Consider the following 24002-nt stretch of genomic DNA (forward strand, 5'->3'; position numbering starts at 1 on the left):
AATTATGTATTTCTTTGGAATATAGTTCAGTTATTACTGTGTCATGCATATGGACAAACATGTTCACCTTAATCACTTGTTGTTGGCTTTACTAATGAACTGGTTCTTTCCCCAAAATACCAGTGATTAGGTTATTTTCTTTACATATTTATATTAATAAGTGGTACCTGGATGCCATTACAAAAAAGTCATGAGTTCGACAAGTTTAAATTAAGCTCCTACCAGTTTTCCCCACCCACTATTTATAATTATAGAATCATAGAACTGGAAGAGACCTTGAGAGGTCATCTAGGCCAGTTCCCTGCATTCATGGCATGACTAAGTATTATCTAGTATTATAATGTACCATTGGTTCCGCTGATTTTTTTTTTAGAGTTATAAATATGCACTTGTTTAAATTGCTTGACCAAATTTCTGCTGCAAATACACTTTTGCAGCAATCAAAAATGGATAATTATATAGCCATTAATATAGATGTAACCTTAAGCGTAGTGAAGCAAGCAGGCTATGATACCATGAATTGATGGTATTTGTGATAAGATCATATCCTTAATGTGAATTCAGGTATGCTTGTAGTTTCTTCTGGTGAACCTGAACCTGTGGAGCAATTTCTGAAGCTGTCACAAGAGCAGCATAGAATTCAGCACAGCAGTGAATATGCATATCCAAAATGGTTTATACCAAACACACTCAAATATTATGTATTGCTGCATGATGTAAGTGCAGGAGAGGAACAAAGGTGGGTTTTTTGTCTTTTACCTTGTGATTTTACTGGACATTCAGAAAAGCTTGTTTTGCTGAAATGCTGACTGTATAAATTAACATGTGTGTGCGCGCGCACATGTACAAAAAATTCAGTTGCCTATTTTAATATAATTGACCAGTATGGAGCCTGGTCCAGGCAGATTTACTTAGTTAATATTTTCTCTCAAACTTCTTTTTGAATGTGCATGTGAAATACACAAAGAACTAAGTCCAGTTTTATGAAGTAGGCAATATCTAGTATCTTTAATTTCTTTCTAAAGTGAATTATCTTAAAATCATCTATATCTTGTATTGCAACCTGTTAATTTTTTTTATTATTATTTTTGGAAAAAACAAATTCCCACCCCCCCACTCGTTGGCATCTACGTTTGAGATGACCTTCAATTAAAATAGCTTTAAAAATTAAAATCTTTGTAGATTGCTAGATTATACTGCAAATAGCTTGGGCATATTGGGCATCACAGACTTGAATACCACTTACTCTATTATATATTATTTCTAGCATGTTGAAGAAAGAAAAATGTCTAATTAGAACAGTGTCTCAAATTTAGAGTGATTAAAGGCTACAATGGTGCTAGGAAATAAGGAGACGTTACCATTGTTAGGGTGGTATGAGCCCATCTCTGTCCTCTTGTTTTGCAGCTATGCATCCCTAAATGCTTTAACATAAACAAATTGTTTCATGTGATAATCCAGTGGGTTACTATAATACATTTGGTAGTTTTTGCCTAAATTTTTCCACAGGTCAATAGAAATGCCATCATTAGGACTACTGTTAATCTGATCAGTTTATCCCTTCCTTCATACTTTTTTTCTCCTCTGCTTGTTTCTTTTTAGTCTATTACTGTCATATCTCTTTCCTGTCTGATCTCTTCTCTAGCTTCTAACTTTTCTTCTTGTCTTCCTTTCTCCCACCGCCTTCTTAGTAGAGAATAAGCAGTTACTGCCAAATAGTAGCAGTTACATCTAGTCAGTTTCCCTTTGCACACCTTCCGAGGTAAAGTGTTTCTGCACTGGCGTTCTGTTATGTTGGCTGCTACTCTGTCTCTGCTGCGAACTGCTATACAAAGTGTGCCTGGGAAGGTAGCAGACACAGCTGTTGGGAAGCATTTTGTAGATGCTGATGTGAGATTTGCAAGCAATTTATGTGGCCGAAATACACTAGAAAACTTGCAAACTACACTTCTGTTCTACAACTTTTGTCTGACAGAAAATCTGTGAACACTGTGTTTTTAAGAAAGTAATTCAAGAAAGCTACTTCCGGTGTGAGTCAAACTGACTATATTTGAGATGTTCCGTTTCAGAGCTGACTCAGTATATGAAGAAATGAAGCAGAGATATGGAACTCAGGGTTGCTATTTACTTAAAATAAATTCTCGAGGATCTAACAGGGGAGCAGATGAACAAATACCAGATCCTTGGAGTCAGTATCTCCAGAAAAACAGTATCCAAACCCAGGTATGTGTTCAAAAATGTTTGAAATCTACACTGTAATGACTATTGTAATCATGTTGGCTAACTTTGTTTTTACAATTTTTGTCATGGCTCTGTATTAGCAGTGCTATTCCTGTGGAATTGTGCCATGATTGATCATTCACCAGGGTATTCCCAAACACAATAGCATAAGATTGATTCCTTCCTCCCCCCAAAAAAACCAAAAAACGAACAACCCACAACTATTTTTGTTTCTGAGGGCATTAGGTCAATCTTCATTTAGAGGACTTTTTCTTATGTACCACTTAAATTTATAAAATCGATTATTGTAATAGTAGAATCCTTGAGCACCAAGAGAAATAATCTCTATGCTTTGTGAATTTCTCCAGTTATTCTTGCCTTCCAGCTTCAGGTAGTTAACAGCGTAAGCACTTTACATATGCTTGCTTTCTCGAAGTTTCCTCAGGCTAACTTTCTTCCCATCAGTTTAAGATTTTGAAAGTGTTGTAGGAAATGAGTGAACAAAAAGAGGCCAAGAGGAAACAAGTAAGTGCTTCTTTAGCGATGAGGTCTTGAAACCAGTCTGATAGACCCTATCTGCCTTTGGTGTCAGGACATTTAATAGTGGTGCATGTCAGTCTCTGAAGTATTTAGCATCCTCTTTGTCACAGGTATGTTGAGAAGCAGATTTCTGCAGCCAAAGAACCTCTGATGCAGAGGGGTACCTGCACTGAAAACAGCTCCCCTCCTTTGGGGACATGACTCACCTCTTTCCCTGCTCTATATTCACTGATAGAAAGTCTTTGACGAAAGTGTATTGGGGAGTCCCTCCCCAATTCCTGCTAAATATATGGTGGCACCTGAAATTTAACGGACTTGTTGTCAAAGCCACTCTGCCACTGAAGGCTGAAGTTGTTCCTACTTTCTTGACTCTATTTGATATAACATCTCTAAAATATCTGATGATTTTCTAATGAGCTAACTTGGAGAGGTCCAGCTGTCATGAATTTGGACCTTTTCTAAACCTCTCATTTACCCCTGATTCTCTGACTTTTTGTTTCACACTTAGAGGCAATTTCTCAAAGCTTTAAGAGTTAGCTGTTGACTTGTAACTTGTGAGAGGAGCATCCATTTAAAATATGGTTTGACACTGCTTCCTAAAATGTAATATCTGAATAATCAAATTGCTGTGGGAAGAAAGGACAGGAATTACTAATGATTTGCAAACAGCTTTTTAAAAACTGGCTGTACTAATTCTTTTTGTTTTTCCTGGTAGGAATCTTATGATGATGGTCCATATAGTGTAATTTCAAATAAGAATGCTGACCACTTAATATCTGATGGCTTAGATAATGACATCCAAGGTATTTTTGTAACTTTAATTTTTGTTCAAAATTGTAGTGTTAACGTAGGCATGTAAATGTAAAGTAAAATGTCATTTATCTTGTCTCCGTATAATCTCCTTGGGGCAGGGATCATGTCTTAGTGTGTTTGTAAAGTGCATAACACAGTGGGCCTTGATTCTGATTGTGTCTTGGTACCTACTGTATTATAAACATTAAACAATGTTTGTTGGATTCAACACTTTCTGCACAATTGTAGTTGATATAACTAAATTTTAAGAGTTGATATTTGGTATTCCACAAGTGTATTCTAGGAGTGTGACGAAATTCTGGCAATGCACAAACTGAAATTGTAAATTTGGAACTCTTTCTTGGAAAGTTTATTGGTTGCAATGATGTTTAAATATAGAATAACACCTGGAAGATCATATTATGACAGGGCCTGACAAAGTGGTGTCTATAAAGGACAATAGTTTAACTAATCTCTTAGAATTGTGTCAACAGAGTAGATTTCCAAAAGGCCTTCGTCAAGGTCTTGCACAATAGTCTGCTTAAACAATTGAAGTTGTCATGGTGTGAGAAGCAAACTATTGTCATGGATCAAAAACAGGCTGAGAAATGGGCAAAGAGTAGGATTAATTGGCCATTTTTTTTGTCATAGCAAGAGGTTAACAACAGGGTGCCTTAAGTTCTTGATTCCATGTTTTAATACACTTATCATCTGGAAAGGGTCGTGAGTGATGAGGTACCAAATGTACAGATTAGAGTTATTTAGGTTAGTAAGGACAAGAGAGGACTCTGAGGAACTTCAAAGAAACCTGAGCAAACTGGGGGAATGGGCAATATGATAGCAAATGAAATTAAGTGCCAGTAATGCAAACCAATTCACACTCACATGGTCTTAAATTTTAACTATAACCGCTCAAGAAAGGGACCTGGGTTTCACTGCAGACCTTTGCTTTGTGTGCAGCTGTGATCAGATAAAACAAACAAAATGTTAAGTTGTACAAGGAATGGGCTGGTAAAGAATACGAAGAATATTATGCCTTTATATACATTGGTGGTATGGCCTCATCTGGACTACTGCGTGCCTTACTAGTCACCCCATCTCAAAGAACATTGCAGATCTAGAGGGATGTCAGAAATGTGATGAATGACAAAGAGCACTGGAAAAAACTCTCTTCAGAAGAGTGAAAAGTTTGGGATTGTTTACCTTAGAAAGGAGACAAATAAGAGGAGACATGAAATTATATACAATAACTCATAGTCTGGAAAAGATAGATTGAGAATTTCTGCTCTCCTTGTCTCATAACACAACAAGGGGGCATTCAGTGAAATTAAAAAGTGAGAAATTTAAATCCGATAAAATACTTTTTCATACAATATGAAATTAAACGGAACACTGTTTCAGGAAGTTGTAGAGCCCAAGAACAAGATTCAAATAAGGATTAGTCACTTACATGGAAATCAAGAATGTTCAGAATTATCAACAACAATTTGTGGAAGAGATAGTAAACCTCATGCATCAGGATTTTAGACATTTTCTAAGTACTAGAAATTAGGATGGGACCTAGTGTGATTGTGATGTGATGTTACTTTGCGTAGTCATAAAGTTTAAGACCAAAAGCTTTCTCCAGATCATCTCATCACATTTCCTGTGTATCACAGGACACCAGTGCCACCTAGCATCGCCCACTGTGAACCCAACAACCAAAATTAGACTGAACTATTACAATTCACAGGAGACTAGAATAGGAGGGATCAAGGTCCATCAGTACCCAAAGCCCTCTCAACAGCAGGGAAATGATTGAGATACCCAGATCAGTGGTTCTCTACCCATGGGCCGCTTGCGTGGCCCAGCTGTGTGCTAAAAAAATTAAGATTCCCGCTTATTGCCTCACTCCTGGGTCCCTGCAGGGGCCAGGCCAGGGCTGGCTGAGGGGGAGATGATGCCACAGAGTCCTGTTGGAGCACTCCCTGCCAGCAGGAAAGGCAAAGCAGCCCCCTGTGGTAGGGGGAGGAGCTCAGGCAGCAGTCAGCCAGCAGCCTACTGCTTCCTCCCTCCCGCTCTGCAGGGATGCCCTTAGAGTGCTGCCTCCTCGCTTCTGGGTGTCCATGCCTGGAGAAATTGCGGGGGGAGTTCACAATTACCTTGCAATGATCAACTGTCCAGAACAATCCTGACTACTGTACAGTAACTGATTGATCTCCCCCCACCTCCTCTCCCAAGTAATATACATCCTGGGCACTGGTATTACATACTGTGTGAATGTGGCCACACAGCACCATAGGTGTTGGAGCTAAAGGTGCTGGGGGTGTGGCAGCACCCCCTGGATTGAAGTGGTTTCCATCCTGTACAGGGTTTACAGTTTGGTCCAATGGCTCTCAGCACCCCCACTGTACAAATTGTTCCAGGACCCCTGCATAACACCTAGAGAGTTGCATATGCGGCCCACAATGGTAAATAGGTTGAGAACCACTGATCCAGATAATCCTGGCAAGTGACCTGCACCCACAAGCTGCAGAGAAAGCCAAAACTCCCCAAGGTCGCTGCCAATCTGAGCTGGGGTAAAATTCCTTCCTGACCCTATATTACCATCAGTCAGCTAAACCCTGACTATGTGAACAAGAACCAGCCAGCCAAGCACCTGAGAGAGAGAGAGAATGTTCAATGCCACCTCAAAGCCCAGGCCCTCCCTGGCCAGTGTCCTGTCTCCACCATAGCCATCCCTGAGCCTTTCTGACCCCTACAGGTGGCTGGCTGAAAGCCTGAAGCATGAGCTTTGGGGAACATAAAACCTAAACTGGAAGTGAACCCCAGGGCTCCTAAGCCCTGCTCCCTGTCATACAATCACATTCTTAATCACACATCTGCCTATGGTGGGTTTCTTACATCTTCTTTTGAAACATCTGATGTCATTCACTGTTGAAGACAGGATGTTGGAGTAGATTAAACCTTCAGGTCGATCCAATAGAGCAATTCCTATCAGCTTCTAAATGTTAAATTAATTTTCTGTAGTTCAGAATATTTTTTGAGTATTGTTGCTATCAGTGCATGTGTTTGAGGTATGTGTTGTGCTACAGTCTGGAACCTTCTGGCAAGTGCTGATCATTGAGGGGCTATCTAGACTCCTCCAATCATGGAACATTCCTGGTGAGATTATATAAAGAGGCATGTCCCCCATGAACCCTCTTTCATCCATTAACCATGTAACACACTGGAATTTCTCCAGTATGTCATCTTGTTGGCAGTTTCCTTTTTTTAGAGCAGGCTACTTGTAAATAGCTTGATTAGAGTAGAAGTTAACAAAACTAAACAAAAAACCTTGTTCCAGTGGAAGGTGCTGGAAGTGGACTTTTTTTTGTTTTGAGTATCATAAAATCATAGAATATCAGTGTTGGAAGGGACCTCAGGAGGTCATCTAGTCCAACCCCCTGCTCAAAGCAGGACCAATCCCCAACTAAATCATCCCAGCCAGGGCTTTGTCAAGATTCCACCACCTCCCTATGTAACCCATTCCAGTGCTTCACCACCCTCCTAGTGAAATAGTGTTTCCCAATATCCAACCTAAACCTCCCCCACTGCAACTTGAGACCATTACTCCTTGTTCTGTCATCTGCTATCACTGAGAATAGTCTAGATCCGTCCTCTTTGGAGCCCCGTTCAGGTAGTTGAAAGCAGCTATCAAATCCCCCCTCATTCTTCTCTTCTGCAGACTAAGCAATCCCAGTTCCCTCAGCCTCTCCTCATAACTCATGTGTTCCAGTCCCCTACTCATTTTTGTTGCCCTCTGCTGGACTCTTTCCAATTTTTTCACATCCTTCTTGTAGCGTGGGGCTCAAAACTGGTACTCCAGATGAGGCCTCACCAATGTCGAATAAAGGGGAACGATCACGTCCCTCGATATGCTGACAATGCTCCTAGTTATACAGCCCAAAATGCCATTGGCATTCTTGGCAACAACGGCACACTGTTGACTCATATCCAGCTTCTTGTCCACTGTAACCCCTAGGTCCTTTTCTGCAGAACTGCTGCCTAGCTAGTTGGTCCCTAGTCTGTAGCGATGCATGAGATTCTTCTGTCCTAAGTGCAGGACTCTGCACTTGTCTTTGCTGAACCTCATCAGATTTCTTTTGGCCCAATCGTCTAATTTGTCTAGGTCCCTCTGTATCCTATCCCTACCCTCCAGCATATCTACCTCTCCTCCCAGTTTAGTGTCCCCTTCAAACTTGCTGAGGGTGCAATCCACGCCATCCTCCAGATCATTAAGGAAGATATTGAACAAAACTGGCCCCAGGGCCGACCCTTGGGGCACTCCACTTGATACTGGCTGCCAACTAGACATGGAGCCATTGATCACTACCCGTTGAGCCCGACAATCTAGCCAGCTTTTTATCCACCTTATAGTCCATTCATCCAGCCCATACTTCTTGGTATTCTTCCAGGGGTCCTGCCCATCAGTTCCCTGAGGGAGTCAGTCTGCTTTTCTGAAGTCCAGGGTCCATATTCTGCTGCTCTCCTTTCTTCCTTGTGTCAGGATCCTGAACTCGACCATCTCATGTAACTTTGGTTGTAAGAGCTGCTCTAATCTTGTGATTAACTCAGAAAAAAAAAAATCTGGATGCCCACCTTAGAAAAACTTCCCAGTCTTAAACCCCTTGTATCTGATGCTTGGATGAAGGACACTTATCTGTATGAAGCTCCAACTTCTTTAAGTTCTTCAACCAGGTCCACAAGAGTTGGGGAACTGTGTTCCAATCCATACTTATGGACAAAGCCCTTAAAGCTTCCAATGCAGATTCAGGGTCATAACAAGCTTCAGGGCCTTGCTGAAATACTAATATCTGGCTGTCTCTGAATCTGGTGTCAAGAGGGGGTAGATGGTTTAGTTCAGGGATCTCAAACTCAAATCACCACGAGGGCCACATAAGGACTAGTACATTGGCCCGAGGGCCGCATCACTGCAACCTAAGATACGTTATAATAGCCCTACAGAATAGAAATGCTGGAGCAGATCCTCAGCTGGTGTAAATAGCCATAGCTCCACTTACTTCCACTGAACTCTGACAATTTACACCAGCCGATGATGTGTCCAGCTCTATGCAGTGTTCATGTTTAGCCCTAAGGTCTAAAATTGCCCCTCTGTCTCACCTGAGGCCTTGTTGGAAATGGCTCTGAAAATCAGACCACAGGATTTGAAAAGTAAATGACTGGAAGAGTAATCAAAAAGCAGAATGAAGGTGACTGGGAGAATGGGAAGAGACAGAATGAGGGAAACTCACTGACATGGGGGAAGAAAAGAATTGAGTCATACATAAAGAAGAAAGTTCCTGTCCTGTTCCACAGAACAGACAGATTTAAAGTAACTAACATCATTCACAAGAATGAGTCCATTTATCTCCTTCGTACCGCTGCCCCAAGAATCTCCTCCCCCAATGAGTAGCTCAAAGAAGTCAGTGCAAACTGTATTCTTTACGTCCCCCACTAAATTACTGCTGAAGAAACACTAAATAAATGTAGCTGTGCTGCAAGGATCCATTAATTCATATTTTACCTCTCTTCCCCTTCCCCGCCCCATTCCAACCCCTTCCCCAGCTTCCCTCCCCGGCCCTTCCTCTTCTCTGCCTCCTCCCCTGAGCGTGCCGCATCCCTGCTCCTCCCCCCTCCCTCCTGGAAAGTCCTAAGCACCACCAAACAGCTGTTTGGCATCGGGAAGCACTGGGAGGTAGGCATAGGAGCAGGGACGCAGCGCATGGGGGGAGGTGGGGCGGGGGTGAGGAGAGCTTCCAGATTTTTCCCTGTGGGTGCTCCAGCCCCTGATTTAGTTGTATCATAGCATTTTATTTCTTTGTCGTTGAGAGACTGAGAAGAGAACAGAATACACAATCGTTTCTTGGAGTCCCATGCTTCTAAGAAATCCTAAAAGTGCTTTTAGTAAGAATTCGTTGCCAGAGTTTGATCTTTGTCAGATAAAGGGCAAGGCCTGTCAATCCCTGTTAAAGTTTTATCTACCACAAGGGAACAATAGACACACCAGTCTGTGGTGATTTCCAAGATGATGTGGTGGATTAATTCTCAGTGTTTGTAGAAGGGTTACTTCTGGATTGATACCTATTTTTCTATAGTTTTAGGGGATGGATTGGAGCACTCCTCTAAACCAGCTAACCACTCGTAAGTGTTAGCTCTTTCAAGGCTTGGTACTGTTCTTAAATCTCCCAGGAGTGGAGCTCTTTACTGACCATACATAGAGAAATGATGGTTACACAGCTGAAATTGGAGGGGTTTTGAGTAGACTTTCTGTGTGTGTGTGTGTGTGTGTGTGTGTGTGTATGTATATATATATATATATATATATATATATATATATATATATATAAAAATTCCAAACAAGCCACCTCAATCCACATGCTTCCCCATCCTCCACGCTGGAAAAGAAGTACTACTCTAGATTCTGAGAGATGATCTTACATCATTTTGTCTGAAATGATCAGTTGCTTGAGGAAGCTAGTGAACAGGAGCAGCAAACAGGGAAGTTTTGCAAGGGAGTTCTCCAAGTCAAGCAAGTGCAATCATGTGACCCTTGGGTGAGTTTGTTTGTTTGTGTGCCTGCGGTGCACCTGCTTGATTGACATTTATAGTGTGGTCTGTTCTGGGGACCGTGTGCTGGGGCAAGCATCCTGCTAGGCTAGGTTGAGCGTTTACTAACAAGGCTTTAGCCTGCTCTTTTCAATGCAAGCATCTTATAGTCCTCAGAGGCAGAGTATGGGTTCTTGAGACCAGAATGCTGAACTGGAGGAGCTAAGATAGACAGAGAGGTACATATAAGAGACTTTCAGGGACACGGTAAAGTGGTCCACCCCTTTGTATTGTTGAGGAAGATTAGTCTTGAGGAAGGAGCCCCTCAAGGTGGAGGGAAATTATCTCATAGTTGGGACCCTGCTTCCAGATGATGTCATGGTATCCTCTTGCACTGAGGATGCCCCTCTGGAGGAGGGGACCCCAGTTATTAGGAAGAGAGAGGTAATAGTATTAAGGGATTCATTATTAGAAATATAGATAGTTGGGTTTGTGAATTACCTGCTGGGTGCCGCATGGTGAATTGCCTGCTGGGTGTGAAGGTTGCGGACTTTGAGACATCTAGGTAGACTGCAGAGTAATGGGGAGGAGATAGTGGTTGTGGTATATATAGGTACAGATGACATAGGAAGAGGTAGGAGAGCTCCTGGAGGCCAAATTTAGGTTAAGCAGCGACTGTAGTACAGCACTTCCATGGTAGTATTCTCTGAAATGCTTCCAGTTCCATTCGGGGAGCCAGTTGGAGAGGCAGAACTGCAGAGGCTCAATGTGTGGATGAGACCAGTGGTGTCGGGAGGAAGGATTTAGGTTTATTAGGAACTGCGGAACCTTTTGGGAAAGGGGGAACATATTCAGGAGGGATGGACTCCACTTAAACCAAAATGGAACTAGATGGCTGGCAGGTAAAATTTATCGGAGTTTTTAACAAGAGTTTCCCCTAGCCTAATGCGGAAAGTTTGGACAGAGACATCCCTTAGGGAGAATTTATTAAAGGGATACTCTATATCCTAGTAAAGAGGAGAGGATAGAAGTTGATGAAATGAGAGTGTCATTCAATTACTGGACATGAAGCCAGACAACTAAATATTGACAGATTTTTATAAGTGCTTGTATATAAATGCGAGAAGTCTAAATACTAAGCTGGGTGAACTCAAGCGCCTGGTATTAAATGAGGGTATCGATATAATAAGCGTCACGGAAACTTTGTGGAATGATGATAATCGATGGAACATGGTATACCAGGGTACAAAATATATAGGCATGACAGAGTAGGTCATGCTGGTGGGGGATTGGCACTAGGTGAAAGAAAGCATAGAGTCAAATATAGTAAAAATATGAAATGAATCAAGGTGTATTAGAGAATCTCTATGGATGGATATTCAATGCTTGAATAATAAAAAATATAACAGTAGGAATATACTACCCACCACCTTACCAAGATGGTGGTGGTGATTGTGAAATGCTCAAGGAGAGGAGAGGCTACAAAAACAGAAACACCAATAATAATGGGGGATATTAGCTATCTCCATATTGACCAGGAACATGTCTAGACACCCATAAATGACTGCTTCTTGGAGAAATTAGTCCTGGAACTCACAAGGGAAGAGGCAATTCTTGTTTTAGTCCTAAGTGGCACACAGAATCTTGTCCAAGAGGTTGTTAGCTAAACCGCTTAGTAATAGCAACCATAATGCAATTAAATTTAACATCCTTGTAGGGGAAAAGTGCCGAAGAAACCCACCACAGTAGCATTTAACTTCAAAAAAGTGGAACTACAAAAAATGAGGAAACTTTTAATTTTGTTTAACTAGCAACAGTCACAAGGTTGAAATGCCTGCAAACTGCACGGGGACTGTTTAAAAACACCATAACATAGGCTCAGATTAAATGTGACTAAATAAAAACAAACAAAAGGACCAAAAAATGCCACTATGACTAAACAGAGTACAAGAGGTGCTTAGAGGCCAAAAACCCCCAAAAGGCATCTTTTAAAAATTGGAGTCAAATCCCAGTGAAGAAAATAGAAAGCATAAATTCTGCCAGGTCAAGTGTAAAAGTTTTTAAGCTGACCAAAAAAGAATTTGAAGAGCAACTAGCAAACAACACACAAATGAACATCAAAAAAATTAAGTACATTAGAAGCAGGAAGCCTGCCAAACAATCAATGGGGCCACTAAACAATCAAGATGCTAAAGGAACACTCAAAGAAAACAAGATTATTGGGGAGAAGCTAAATTAATTCTTTGCATAAGTCTTCACTGCAGAGAACATGAAGGAGATTCACATACCCTCAGTTTTGTCGTCTAAACAGAATGGCTTGGAACTGTCCCAGATTGAGATGTCAGTAAAGGAGGTTTTGGAACAAGTTGATACATTAAAACTGTCATAAGTCACCAGGACCACATGGTATTCACCCAAGAGTTCTGAAGGAACTCAAATATGAAATTGCAAAACTACTAATCGTGGTATGTAACCATCACTTAAATCAGCCTCTGTACCAGATGACTGGAGGATGGCTAATATAACAAAGATTTAAAAAAAAAAGTCTCCAGAGGCTATCCTGGCAATTATAGGCCGATAAATATAATTTCTGTATCAGGCAAATTGGTTCAAACTATAGTAAAGAACAGAATTATCAGACACCTAGATGAATACTTATATGAAAACAATACAATGGCTCAGTCTCTGAGGCTTTCCAGATTCGTAGCGGAGTTAAGCAAGGTTGTGTACTTGTCCCACCTCTGTTTGGGATCTTCTCGCTGCTACTGAAACAAGCTTTTGGTTCCTCAACTGAGGGAATCTACTCGCACACAAGATCTGATGGAAAGCTGTTCAATCTTGCGGGTTTCAGGTCTAAAACAAAGACTCGAGAGGCCCTTATCCAACACCGCCTCTTTTCCGATGATGCAACAGTTACAATCCAACAGAAACTCATCTTCAAAGCCTAATGTACAGTTTTTCCAAAGCCTGCCAAGACTTCGGGCTTACTGTAAGCCTAAAAAAGACTAACCTAATGTGACAAGGAGTTGAGGAAGCACTATCCATCAAGATCAACAGTTATGAACTTGAAGTGGTAAATGAGTTCACGTATCTGGGGTCCACTATCCCAGTCAACCTTTCACTTGAAACGGAACTCAGCATCCACGTTGGAAAAGTCACCACAATAGTGTCTAGACTGAATAAGAGGGTATGGCAAAACAACAAATTAACAGACAACACATGCACAAAGACCTGTATCAGCACACTTTTGTATGGGAGCGAGATGTGGACCTTTTTTTCTCATCAGGAAAAGAGGCTCAACAGCTTTCATATGCATTGTCTTTGTCGAATCTTTGGGATCTCCTGGAGGGACAGAGTCTCCAACGCTGAGTTGTACAAACAGGCCAGCATACCCAGCATGCAAACACTTCTCAAACTCCACTGGCTTGGGCATGTGTGCCGAATGAGTGATGGACGCATCCCAAAGGATATCCTCTATGGTGAACTGGCGTCTGGAAAAAGGCCCGAAGGATGCCCCAAATTGTGTTTCAAGGGTGTCTGCAAATGAGACTCCAAAGAAATGGACATGGATGTGGGCAAATGGGAATATCATACTCAAGACCTCAGCCTTTGAAAACAAGAGCTTAACAAAGGTCTCCGGAGTTACGAGAGGAAGCAGTCCAGCTTAGCAGTGGAGAAAAGAGCTCGCAGAAGGCAGAGCCCAAATGGTCGAAACATTGCCTTTAAATGTGATAGATGTGGCAGAGATTGTGGGTCTCTTCAGACACATTTGTGGCTGCCATAAAACCAACTGAGTAAATTCTTTACCTCTCAGGGGCGCATACCCGTGATCTCTCGAGACTGAAGGATGCCTACTGCTAGATGAATACGAGAGGTTGGGGAAGAGTAAACACGACTTTTATAAAGGGAAATCATGCCTCACCAAACTACTAAAATTCTCTGAGGGAGTCAAAAAGCATGTGGACAAGAACGATCCGGTTTGTATAGTGTACCTGGACATTTTGAAATCTTTGACAAGGTCCCTTACCAAAGGCTCTTGAACAAAGTAAGCCGTTGTGGGATAAGGGACTGAAAAGTGAGGTGGAAACATTTGCAGATAATACAAAATTACTCAAGATAGTTAATCCTAAACCTGATAGCAAAGCAGTACAAAGGGATCCTCACAAGACTGGGTGACAAAATGGCAGATGAAATTCAATGATAAGTGCAAAGCGATGCAGATTGGAAAGCATAATCCCAAGTATCCATAAAATGATGAGGTCTAAATTAGCTGTTACCATTCAAGAAAGAGATCTTGGTGTCATTGGGGATAGTTCTCTGAAAACCTCTGCTCAGTATGCAGTGGCAGTCAAAAAAGTTAACTATATTAGGAATCATTAAGAAAGATAAATAATAAGATGGAAAATATCATAATGCCACTATATAAATCCATGGCTCTGCCACACCTTGAATAATATGTGCAGTTCAGTTTCCACATCTCAAAAAAGACGTTAGAATTGAAAAAGGTGCAGAGAAGGGCGACAAAATGATTAGGGGTATGGAGTGGCTTCCATTTGAGGAGAGATTAAAGACCGGGACTGTTCAACATAGAAGAGAGATGACTAAAGGACCATATGCTAGAGGTCTATAAAATCATGAACAGTATGGAGAAAGTGAATTAGGAAGTTTACTCTTATTTATTCCTTCACATTACGCAAGAACTAGGGATCATCCAGTGAAATTAATAGGCAGCAGGTTTAAAATAACCCAACATAATGCACAGTCAACCTGTGGAACTTGTTTCCAGGGGATGTTGTGAAGGCCAAGAGTATAACTGAGTTCAAAGAAGAATTAAATAAGTTCAGGGAGGTTAGGTCCGTCAATTACTATTAGCCAAGATGGTCAGACACGCAACCCAAAGCTCTAGATGTCCCTAAACCTCTGACTCCTGGAAGCTGGGACTGGATTAAAGTGGATGGATCATTCAATAATTGACCAGTTCTGTTCATTCCTTCTGAAGCATCTGACACTGATTACTGTCAGAAGACAGGATGCTGAGCTAGATGGTCTGACCCAGTATGAACGTTCTTATGTTCTTAAATCACTTTGCTCCTCCCTCTCCCATCATGGCCATAGCTTTCAAGAGGGTTCTGGATCTTGGTGCAATCTGGTCAATCCACAGGTTTACGAGAACAGCTTTCATTTACAAGTTGGCACAACTAATTACGTGAATAATCATATACATGCATTTAACAAAGCCCTGAATAGGGGAAGGTAGAGTAAGCATATGTGTGACAGGCTATAACATAAGCTGGTAAAGATTACTTAAAATCTAAATTTTTGTTTTCAGGAAATAGTGCACAACTAGTGAAATAGAACCTTTTATTTTTCAGTAGATGGTTTATCAAATAACTTTAAGGCTCACCCTCTTCAACTGGATCATCTCAGTGATACTAGTACCAGTTTTGATGCCACTGAGTACATAAAGACGACTACTTCGCCACATGAATCAAAGAAGACCAGTTCTGGGACTCCTCATGGTACATGTTTAACGCTCACAGATCATGATCGAATTAGACAATTCATACAGGAGTTCACATTTAGGGGGCTTTTGCCACATATAGAGAAAACAATTCGACAGCTTAATGATCAGGTAAGTCGCTCAATAAAACAATTTTTGCCTACTTAATAAATGTTGGTGCCCTGAATCTTTTGTAGCATGGATCTGATCATCCAAAAGACTTCTTAACTAAAACAGGGTTATGTCCCTCCATATCTGTTAATTTATTTTTAAATTTTTTTGATTATTCAGTCTTATGTCCCCATCAAATTTATCAGTGGTTGGTGCTTTATCAATGGTTGGTGTGTGTAACTAAAACATGAATATGAAAACATATTGCTTTCATAGTAAGGTCAGTGTTTGGTGCCTGCATGTTTGGAAAAAATAATAAAAGTAGGCTTTTTAATATTTTAACCTATAATTTCCAATAGTCTGTTTAACTCTTTAGGTTAAAAACACTTTATCTGATTTTGGACTGTGTAGTGCATCAAACAGACACTATTTCCCTTCATCCAACTTGAACTGAAAATAAGTCCCTGTAAATTTTAACCGTGACTCCACTTGTGGCATGATGTATAATCATGCCAAAACATCTGTTTGTACACCAGCAACTGTGGTGATAGCATAGCTATAATATAATTTAGTTACTTTAGCAAAGCCAGTAACTTCTCCACTATCAAGAGCATATGCCTCAGCTGTGAGATACTTTAAGACACTATGGTATTTTTTTCCTCAGCCTTTAGATACTTTGACTTCTCAACACAAATGAATGGTCAATAACGATGATGACCAAAAACCATTTACTTTCATCTGTGACTGGCCAGAATATTGTGCCCCTTCCTGTTTGCTTTGAACTGGTCAGAGGTTTCCAGTCTTCCTTTCAGCTTTTACCTATTAGTGATTCCACCTCTGTCAGAAATAGAGGGACATGTACAACTGACAAAGTGCAGCAGCTTTCTTGCTTATTAAGACAAATTACAGTAGCCACATTTTTCAACTGCTTGCTCTCTTCTCCTAATATTCAAATGTCTCCATGGGTTTGGATCTAGCTACTTGAGAAGTTGCTTCTCCCTCTGCATCCGTTACTTCCCATGATAGCACATGGGAAGTGTTGAACAAGAGGAGGCAGCTCACATGCAAGCAGAACTTCCACAGGAGCTGAACCTAGAGCATGAAAGTTACTCTGAGAAATCAGAGTGACTAGATCTCACTGCCTTGGGAACCAAATATTCTCCTCTTTAGAACCAAATTCTCCTCTTTAGAATTCTCTCTCTCTCAAAGGAGCAAAGATATTATGGTGATGAGGACCATATGAATACCAAATAGATTAAGGTCTATACGCACAGTAATCCAGTTACTTCTGTTGCTTACTGGGAAGGAAGAAAGGGTTGCATTTTTGTTTTTTAGATACTTGGGAGTCCCTTAATCCTGCGATAAGGACCACAAGTACTTAAAGATTCCTCCCACGTAACCTAGGGTACTGTTGCATGAGCACAAACTACTTCACAAATAGCTAGAAGCATCTGTGCCGTAATGCATCTATACAAGGGGTTGGAACTTACAGTCTTACCTTTGTAACACCTGATGTCTCAATGCTAAACCATGCCATTGTATTGTTCTTTAAGTTTAATTTCTTTAGAAATATTGCTCATCTCCAAACCTTTCTTTTGCACTCCATTGATTAAGTCCTGTGATTAAGCTTAAGAGTTAGTTCATGATTCACAGAATGACCTCACTGCATATTACCTGGTGGGGACCTTTGGCAGGTTTAGCGGAGAAGGTGTGTTGCCCCGTTAAGGGCAACTAGAGAGCCAATGTGTTAACTGCAACGTGGAGGCAGTCCTATTCCAGATCAGGGTGGGGATGCTAACCCATCCCTCCTCAAGGTGACTGGAAGGTGTGGGGGGGGCTATTTGTGCCCATGTCTGGGCAACGAAAGCCCTCTTTTCACTGGGACAGGCTGAGCAGCACCCCCATTCCCAACCATGAAAGTAGTTGAAATACAGGGTTTTCATCATGATCTTCAGAGGGCGTTAAGGTAGTCGTTCTTTTCTCGGATGGAGTGGGGGGGATGGAAATGAATCTTTCTCCTGACCAATCTGGTGGTGAAGGTGAAGTGGGATGTTTTTTGCCTTCCCCACAGTGGGTTGGGGCTTGAAGGGGGCCAAAAACAAAAGGAGGTGTACATTGTGGTGTCTCACAACGCCTTATGTAAGTATGGGGCAGGTCCAGTGCAGGTATTCCATAGAGAATGGATATGATGATCAGATAAAATGGATTGGAAAAAGATTTAAAGAAGGTTTTTGGTTTTTTTAAAAACCTGTGGAAGTGGTGGTGGGGAATTTAGGGTTCCTGTGACTGGTACAGCTGGGAGTCAGCCCCTCCTCCTCTATAGAGCCCCCTCCATCATTTGAGGAGATGTGGGGGCAAGGTCTCAGCAGTGGGTTTGTTGTGGACCAGGATGGTTGAGGAGGAGGGATGCCAGTGGCCCTACATGTAAATGATTATGGAATTACCTGCACTGTACACTTTTATCTCCCAGTACTCCCAGACATTTAGGAATAAAGTTGCAGCCTAATTAAACCACGTCCAGTGTCTCTAGTCCTCTTTCTGGCATCGCCAGACAAAGGCATACATTTAAAAAAATGTATTTTATTTGTAAGGCAAAATAGACTGAAACTTTTTAAGGCTGTTGAAAGGAAATGTGATGCTTTTCTCGTCACATAAAAGAAACAAGCAAACTAAACCTTTCCCCCAATTTAGAAAAGGTTTAAACTTTTGTGGAAAATTTCCTGCTGGTGCAGCTCCACAGGTGGGAAAGTCTGGAAAAGGCAGCTGCAACCACCAGCGTTTAACCCTGTTCAAAGCAGGGCTGACCAATAAACATGGTGTGTATAGAATCACTGGTTGCTGCGAGAGCCTTGTACACTGTACAATGATGGGAAAATTTTACCGGAGAGCCTAGTGTGAATGTGTCCTCATCCTGTGTTTGGGACTAAACACAACGATAAAAGAGCTATATATTGTAATCAAGAGTAGATGACAAGTAGTTGAACTGGTCGAATTCTTCGAAGTTTTCTAAAACTGAGTACATTTATGAAATAAACTATACTACTAAAAGCTCCTTTATATTGCTATAATTACAATCCATGCAAGGGGTGTACTGCTTTAACTATATCAGTTTTTGTACCATCTTGCACGTTTAAACTATGTACACAAGTCTTGACAGAGCTTCGGAATTTGGATGTTTCTGGGTCATACTGAGAACTTTTACTGTTTCTATTAAAAAAGGAATTCATACTTTATGTTGCAGTTAATTCAGTAACATCATTGTTTTGTTGTTGTTTTCTCTTCCAGTTAATATCCAGGAAAGGTTTGAGTCGATCACTATTTTCTGCAACAAAAAAATGGTTTAGTGGCAGTAAAGTTCCAGAGAAAAGCATAAATGAGCTAAAAAATACATCTGGGTTGTTGTAAGTAAATCTATTCATCTTCCATTTGTAAGTGTCAGTGAAAATACTAAACATTTTGGTTGGGAGAAGCTCCCTAAGTGTAAGTTATGTCTTCAGAATGGTCTTAGTTTAAAGCTGACTTGAGCAAACATGAATGTACTGTAGCTTTCATCAGCAAAATTTGGCAAAATTGCTGATATATTTACTAAAAATGTATGAACTTGGGCAAAACAAAGCATAGCAGAATTTTATTTGGTCTTAAACTTTTTTCCTAACCTGAATTAAAATAGAGGGTGAGAGAAGTTTTGTTTTTGAACAAATCAGCTGTACTAATACAGTCTTTACACTTTCCTTATTTCAAACGTTTTTACAAAAAAATTTCCATGGACAAGGATGGAGGAACACGTATTAAGAGAAATTAGATTAGCCATGGCCTTGTCAAAAATTTGCACTGGTTGAACTTGAATCAGGTTTTAAATTGTTTTAGTTAAAATGGTGCAAACCCATTTTTGGACATAGTCATTTTAGTGTATGTGTCTTATTCCATTTTATCTTAAACCTGTTCCTAATCAACATGGAAGCTAAACCAAAATAAACCTGAATTGAACTGAAATGAATGTCCACACAGCCTGTTTTTGGACTTAAAATTTATATAAGGTAAACCAGAGCAACTTTTTTGAGTATAACATGAAACTAATGCATGAGGACAGGTAATCCTCGGAAATGGAAATTTAGGCACAAGCATTGCCTGGTAAACACCTGTCCTTAGGCACAGAGCTTGAAGTTGTTGCTGGATGCCAACTAGCCAAGGAATAAAAAGAGAGAACCCAGTGCCAGGTTGGGTTCTCTACCTTCTCCCAGTTTTTCTCCTCTTAATTCTCCCTCCCTGAAATATATTGGTCTCTCTAGCACACTCACATTGGAGCTTGGAAGTTTTATCAGAGGACCAAACATATTAGCCACAGACAGTTATGAGAGGTGTAAAGCCTTGCTGTTCAGTAATATCCGTGACCTGAAACTGGGGAAGGAGCTGTGAGTATACTGGGATTCTTACCACCATGCTGCATGGGGATGCTGCTCAGGGCTGCTCTTTCATATGCCTCTATCCATAGTAGAATTGCACTGGTTTAAAAACTGACATGGCAAAACACATTTTTTCTAACTGACTATTGGTTTAGCTTGGGCCTATAAATTTACTTATGCAAGCTAAACTAGTATAAGCCAGGGTTTAAACTGATAAGAGTGAGAATGGCGTTAGGCACAGCACAGAAAAGAGACTAGACTCCATGATGATGTCCTCTCTTTGAGCTTTGGTCAACAGCTGGAGAGGTAGACTTATTTGGTTTTCATGGCACCCCCATAGTTAGGACATGTGTAGGGGTGAAAGGCTATGGAGTCATTGGTGTGCAGCATTACTACTTTAGCTGGACAGTGGGGAATTGAAGGGAGCTGCCATTCCCTTTACTGTCTCTGTTCCTGGGCCAGAATAAAGCCATTTTGTGTTACAGTGATGATGCATCTCGGTGATTAATTGCAGTTGCAGCTACTTAACATTTTGCATTGTTTCAGCCAACTTCATAGTATAAAAGAAACTTCCTTGGCCTGGCTGTTGACCTAAGCTGTGTCTGCTCTACAGGTGCTACAGCAGCCCATCTGCAGCATATACACTTGCTACAGCAACAGACAGGATTTTTCCATTGCTTTAGTAAATCTGTCCCCTTGAGAGGTGGTCGTTAGTCTAACAGAATTCTTTTGAACAGAGTGCAACATTTTTCGCAGCCCAGAGTGGTATAGCTAGCTCAGCCCAAGTTTCAGGTTTAGACCAGGCTCTTTCAGCTGGTGAATGATAGATTTGAAGGAAGTCTCATACAGTCCACAGCCAGAAGGATGGTGGCTTCACTGTGTTTGAGTAGCTGTACTAAAATGAGCAAACATGGAAGTAATATAAACATCCATCCAACTCGTTCCTCCTAGGCTGGGGTTACGTGGCAGGGAATGACTCTTCCTTTTAATGTTTGTTTTTTCTTTTTATGCTGGCATCTATCTTGTTTGTCTTGAAAATTGGCACTTAAAATGTAAATGATATTTTTGTTGCAAAATGTTTGTTTTTGTGTATTTATAGGTATCCCCCAGAAGCACCAGAGCTGCAAATCAGGAAAATGGCAGACTTGTGTTTCTTGGTCCAACACTACGAACTGGCGTATAGTTGCTATCATACAGCAAAGAAAGACTTTTTGAATGATCAAGCAATGCTTTATGCAGCTGGAGCACTGGTTGGTACATTACAATAATATAAGCATTCTGTGCATTGCTTATAGTAATCTGTTGAATATTAACAATTCTTCTAGATAACAATATACAGCAAAAAGAAACTGCAATTTAAAAAAAAAAAAATCTTATTAGCTCCAAATATGAAAACATAGCCAAGTTTTTTGTGGATGCCAATATCTAACAAAATCGCATCACGCTCCTTAATATTTTCCGTAGCTCTGTGTAGAGGATAGTTACTGTCGCTACTTAACTGTGTAGGAAAAAGCTTAACACACTTTTGAGGGAGAACCTCCTTTTGGTATAGGTTAAATTTAAATAGTTCTCTTATGGTAATGTGCAGAGTAGTTCTTTTAATTATTTTGAAACAGATAAAAAAGATTGTAGTATTTTTTACTTTGATTGTAAGATTTCAAATTGATAAAATACTTAGTGATCTGGAGCTTTTAGTAATTATATTACTATCCATGTACTAGTATAGCAAATATACTGGCATTTCCTATTAAGACTCCTGAGGGCTTTACTCTGTTAATGCCTATATAAATCCCTCAGGCAATTTCTGTTGTTGCCTTTTAGCTTCATGTGTAGAATTCATGCTCCTACAATCAGAGAATACAGACCTAAATATTTAGTAACTAATGGGGTTACTAAAAAAAACATTTTGTTTTTTTGTGCTCACACTTGTTTTTTTTTTTTTTTTTTAAGGGCTGTTGCCGAATTTGAGTCACTAATTTCCAGCAAGCATGAGTATTTGTTAATGGGTTTACTTGTAGCATGGATACATATACATATATACAGAGAGAGAGAGAGATCTAGGAAGTTGTACTTGAAAAGTTCATTTAGATACCCTCAAACGTTTCAGTAATATAAAGTAGCTTAAATTTACATGGCACCTTTCTTTCATCTGCAAGGGTTCCGAAGCATATATTTATAAACTATACATAGGAGTCTGTTCAGCTGCCATGGAAATGAACATGTTTTGGGAGGGTTGCAAGGTGGGAGTTAAACAACTGGAATTTTAGAGGAGGAGGTTGTGTAGGAAGAACATAACTGGAATTTCCCAAGATGCTTTCATTAACCTCCAATTTTGTGCTTACAAAAAACCAAAGACTTAAGTATCACAAATGGAGAGAACCACTGTAATGTGGGAAAGACTGCATCTCCAGTAGGATAGTGACACTTGGACCTGTGCTACAGTAGTGACTCAATGCTGACTTGGAGGGAACTATACTGCCTGCTGAATCATCAGCCCCATTTCCTGCAGCATTTAAATCTTCCTTGGAGGTTTTCCAGAGTTGTAAGAAGGATTGTGCCTGTTCAATTTATAACTCTTTAGAGATCACAGCCCTATGTGGAATGGCAGGTGGTAAATAAACCAGCAAATGAAGTTCACTGTCACCTTACTGCAAATTCGGGTGTTATTGTTTAAACATCCAGTCTCCCAAAACCTGCGTGTCAGTTCAGGTAAAGAGTCTTTATGGCTGATGCTGCCATGATGATATTTTGGAACATTAAATTACATTTTTGTTTTATCCTGCAGGAAATGGCAGCAGTATCTGCTTTTCTTCAGCCTGGGGCGCCTAGACCGTATCCTGCTCATTATATGGATACAGCAATTCAAACGTATAGGGATATCTGCAAGTAGGTGGTGGTTTACCTTCCGTTCTATCCAGTGAATGATGATGATCAGTACTATGGCCTAAGTTTGCTTTCACTACACAGTAGTGCAGATTTAACATCACTTGCCTACCCTGTGTTCTAGTAGGTATATAACTGGTACACCAAGGAAGTAAAACTGTGATAGTTAGAATTTATTCAGACTTTAGTTAACCTATTTACCAGTATGGTTGTGGGGTGGAGGAACACTTTGTTCTTGGCAGAGTACAAGTTATTGGCGGAGACGCAATTAAAACTTGTGCCTCTGGTTCTCAGGCTTGTATTCAGTCCATTAGACCACTTTGTTGCTTTGCAAAAGTTTATTTTAAGAACTTTACAGGGATGTGTTCCTAAGGAAAAAGTATTGTAACAGCTTTGATTTAAAAGCATATGAAGTTCTCAACCAGGAATATATATTTTTATCAATATTATCTAGATTAAAACATTTTTTTGGTCACGGAATTATCTTATCAGATTAAAATAGTATAAGAAACAGATACATGCATTCCTACATAGAGCAAAATAATATGGATAGTCAGGTACTACACAGCTAGAATTTGCTAGCTCTTGTCAGGCAGATTTAAAGGCTTTCTACAATTTACTCCAAAAATTTTGTTATAATGCACATAATTAATTTCTTGTTGTTTTAGGAACATGATGCTGGCTGAGAGATGTGTGCTGCTTAGTGCTGAAATTTTAAAAAGCCAGAGCAAATATTCAGACGCTGCTGCTCTTCTGATACGTTTAACCAGTGAGGTAGAGAAAACTTAATCTTTCTGTTTTCCCCACAGCAAATGGCTTTAAATAATAGTGCTAAATTTTTAAACCAAATAGACTTCTTGTACATGGGTTCCTTCTGAAGGTGGAGATGTTCAGGGGCAGAAGCTAGCTGGAATAAAGTTTGAGTGTTGGGGTATAGCTCAATTTGCCCCTGTAAACCAAGAAAAGTCATTTTTATATGCTTTTGT

At 40.4% G+C, this 24002-nt stretch overlaps 1 protein-coding gene across 9 annotated transcripts in view; it reads left to right on the top strand.

Moving 5' to 3' along the window:
- Nucleotides 1-24002, top strand: part of TRAPPC8 (trafficking protein particle complex subunit 8) — a 114555-nt gene that overhangs the window by 23552 nt on the left and 67001 nt on the right. For 5 of the 9 annotated variants that reach the window (XM_073331307.1, XM_073331309.1, XM_073331313.1 and 2 more), the window contains 8 exons: nucleotides 565-739; nucleotides 2070-2223; nucleotides 3476-3563; nucleotides 15492-15751; nucleotides 19016-19131; nucleotides 21233-21383; nucleotides 22919-23019; nucleotides 23685-23790. In XM_073331307.1, the coding sequence (XP_073187408.1) occupies nucleotides 565-739; nucleotides 2070-2223; nucleotides 3476-3563; nucleotides 15492-15751; nucleotides 19016-19131; nucleotides 21233-21383; nucleotides 22919-23019; nucleotides 23685-23790 (1151 nt within the window). The remainder of the gene's footprint in view (nucleotides 1-564; nucleotides 740-2069; nucleotides 2224-3475; nucleotides 3564-15491; nucleotides 15752-19015; nucleotides 19132-21232; nucleotides 21384-22918; nucleotides 23020-23684; nucleotides 23791-24002) is intronic. The other 4 variants (XM_073331308.1, XM_073331314.1, XM_073331312.1 and 1 more) reach the window with 1 other exon arrangement.

Source organism: Lepidochelys kempii, chromosome 2, assembly GCF_965140265.1.
Source record: "Lepidochelys kempii isolate rLepKem1 chromosome 2, rLepKem1.hap2, whole genome shotgun sequence".
NCBI classification, from domain to species: Eukaryota; Metazoa; Chordata; order Testudines; family Cheloniidae; genus Lepidochelys; species Lepidochelys kempii.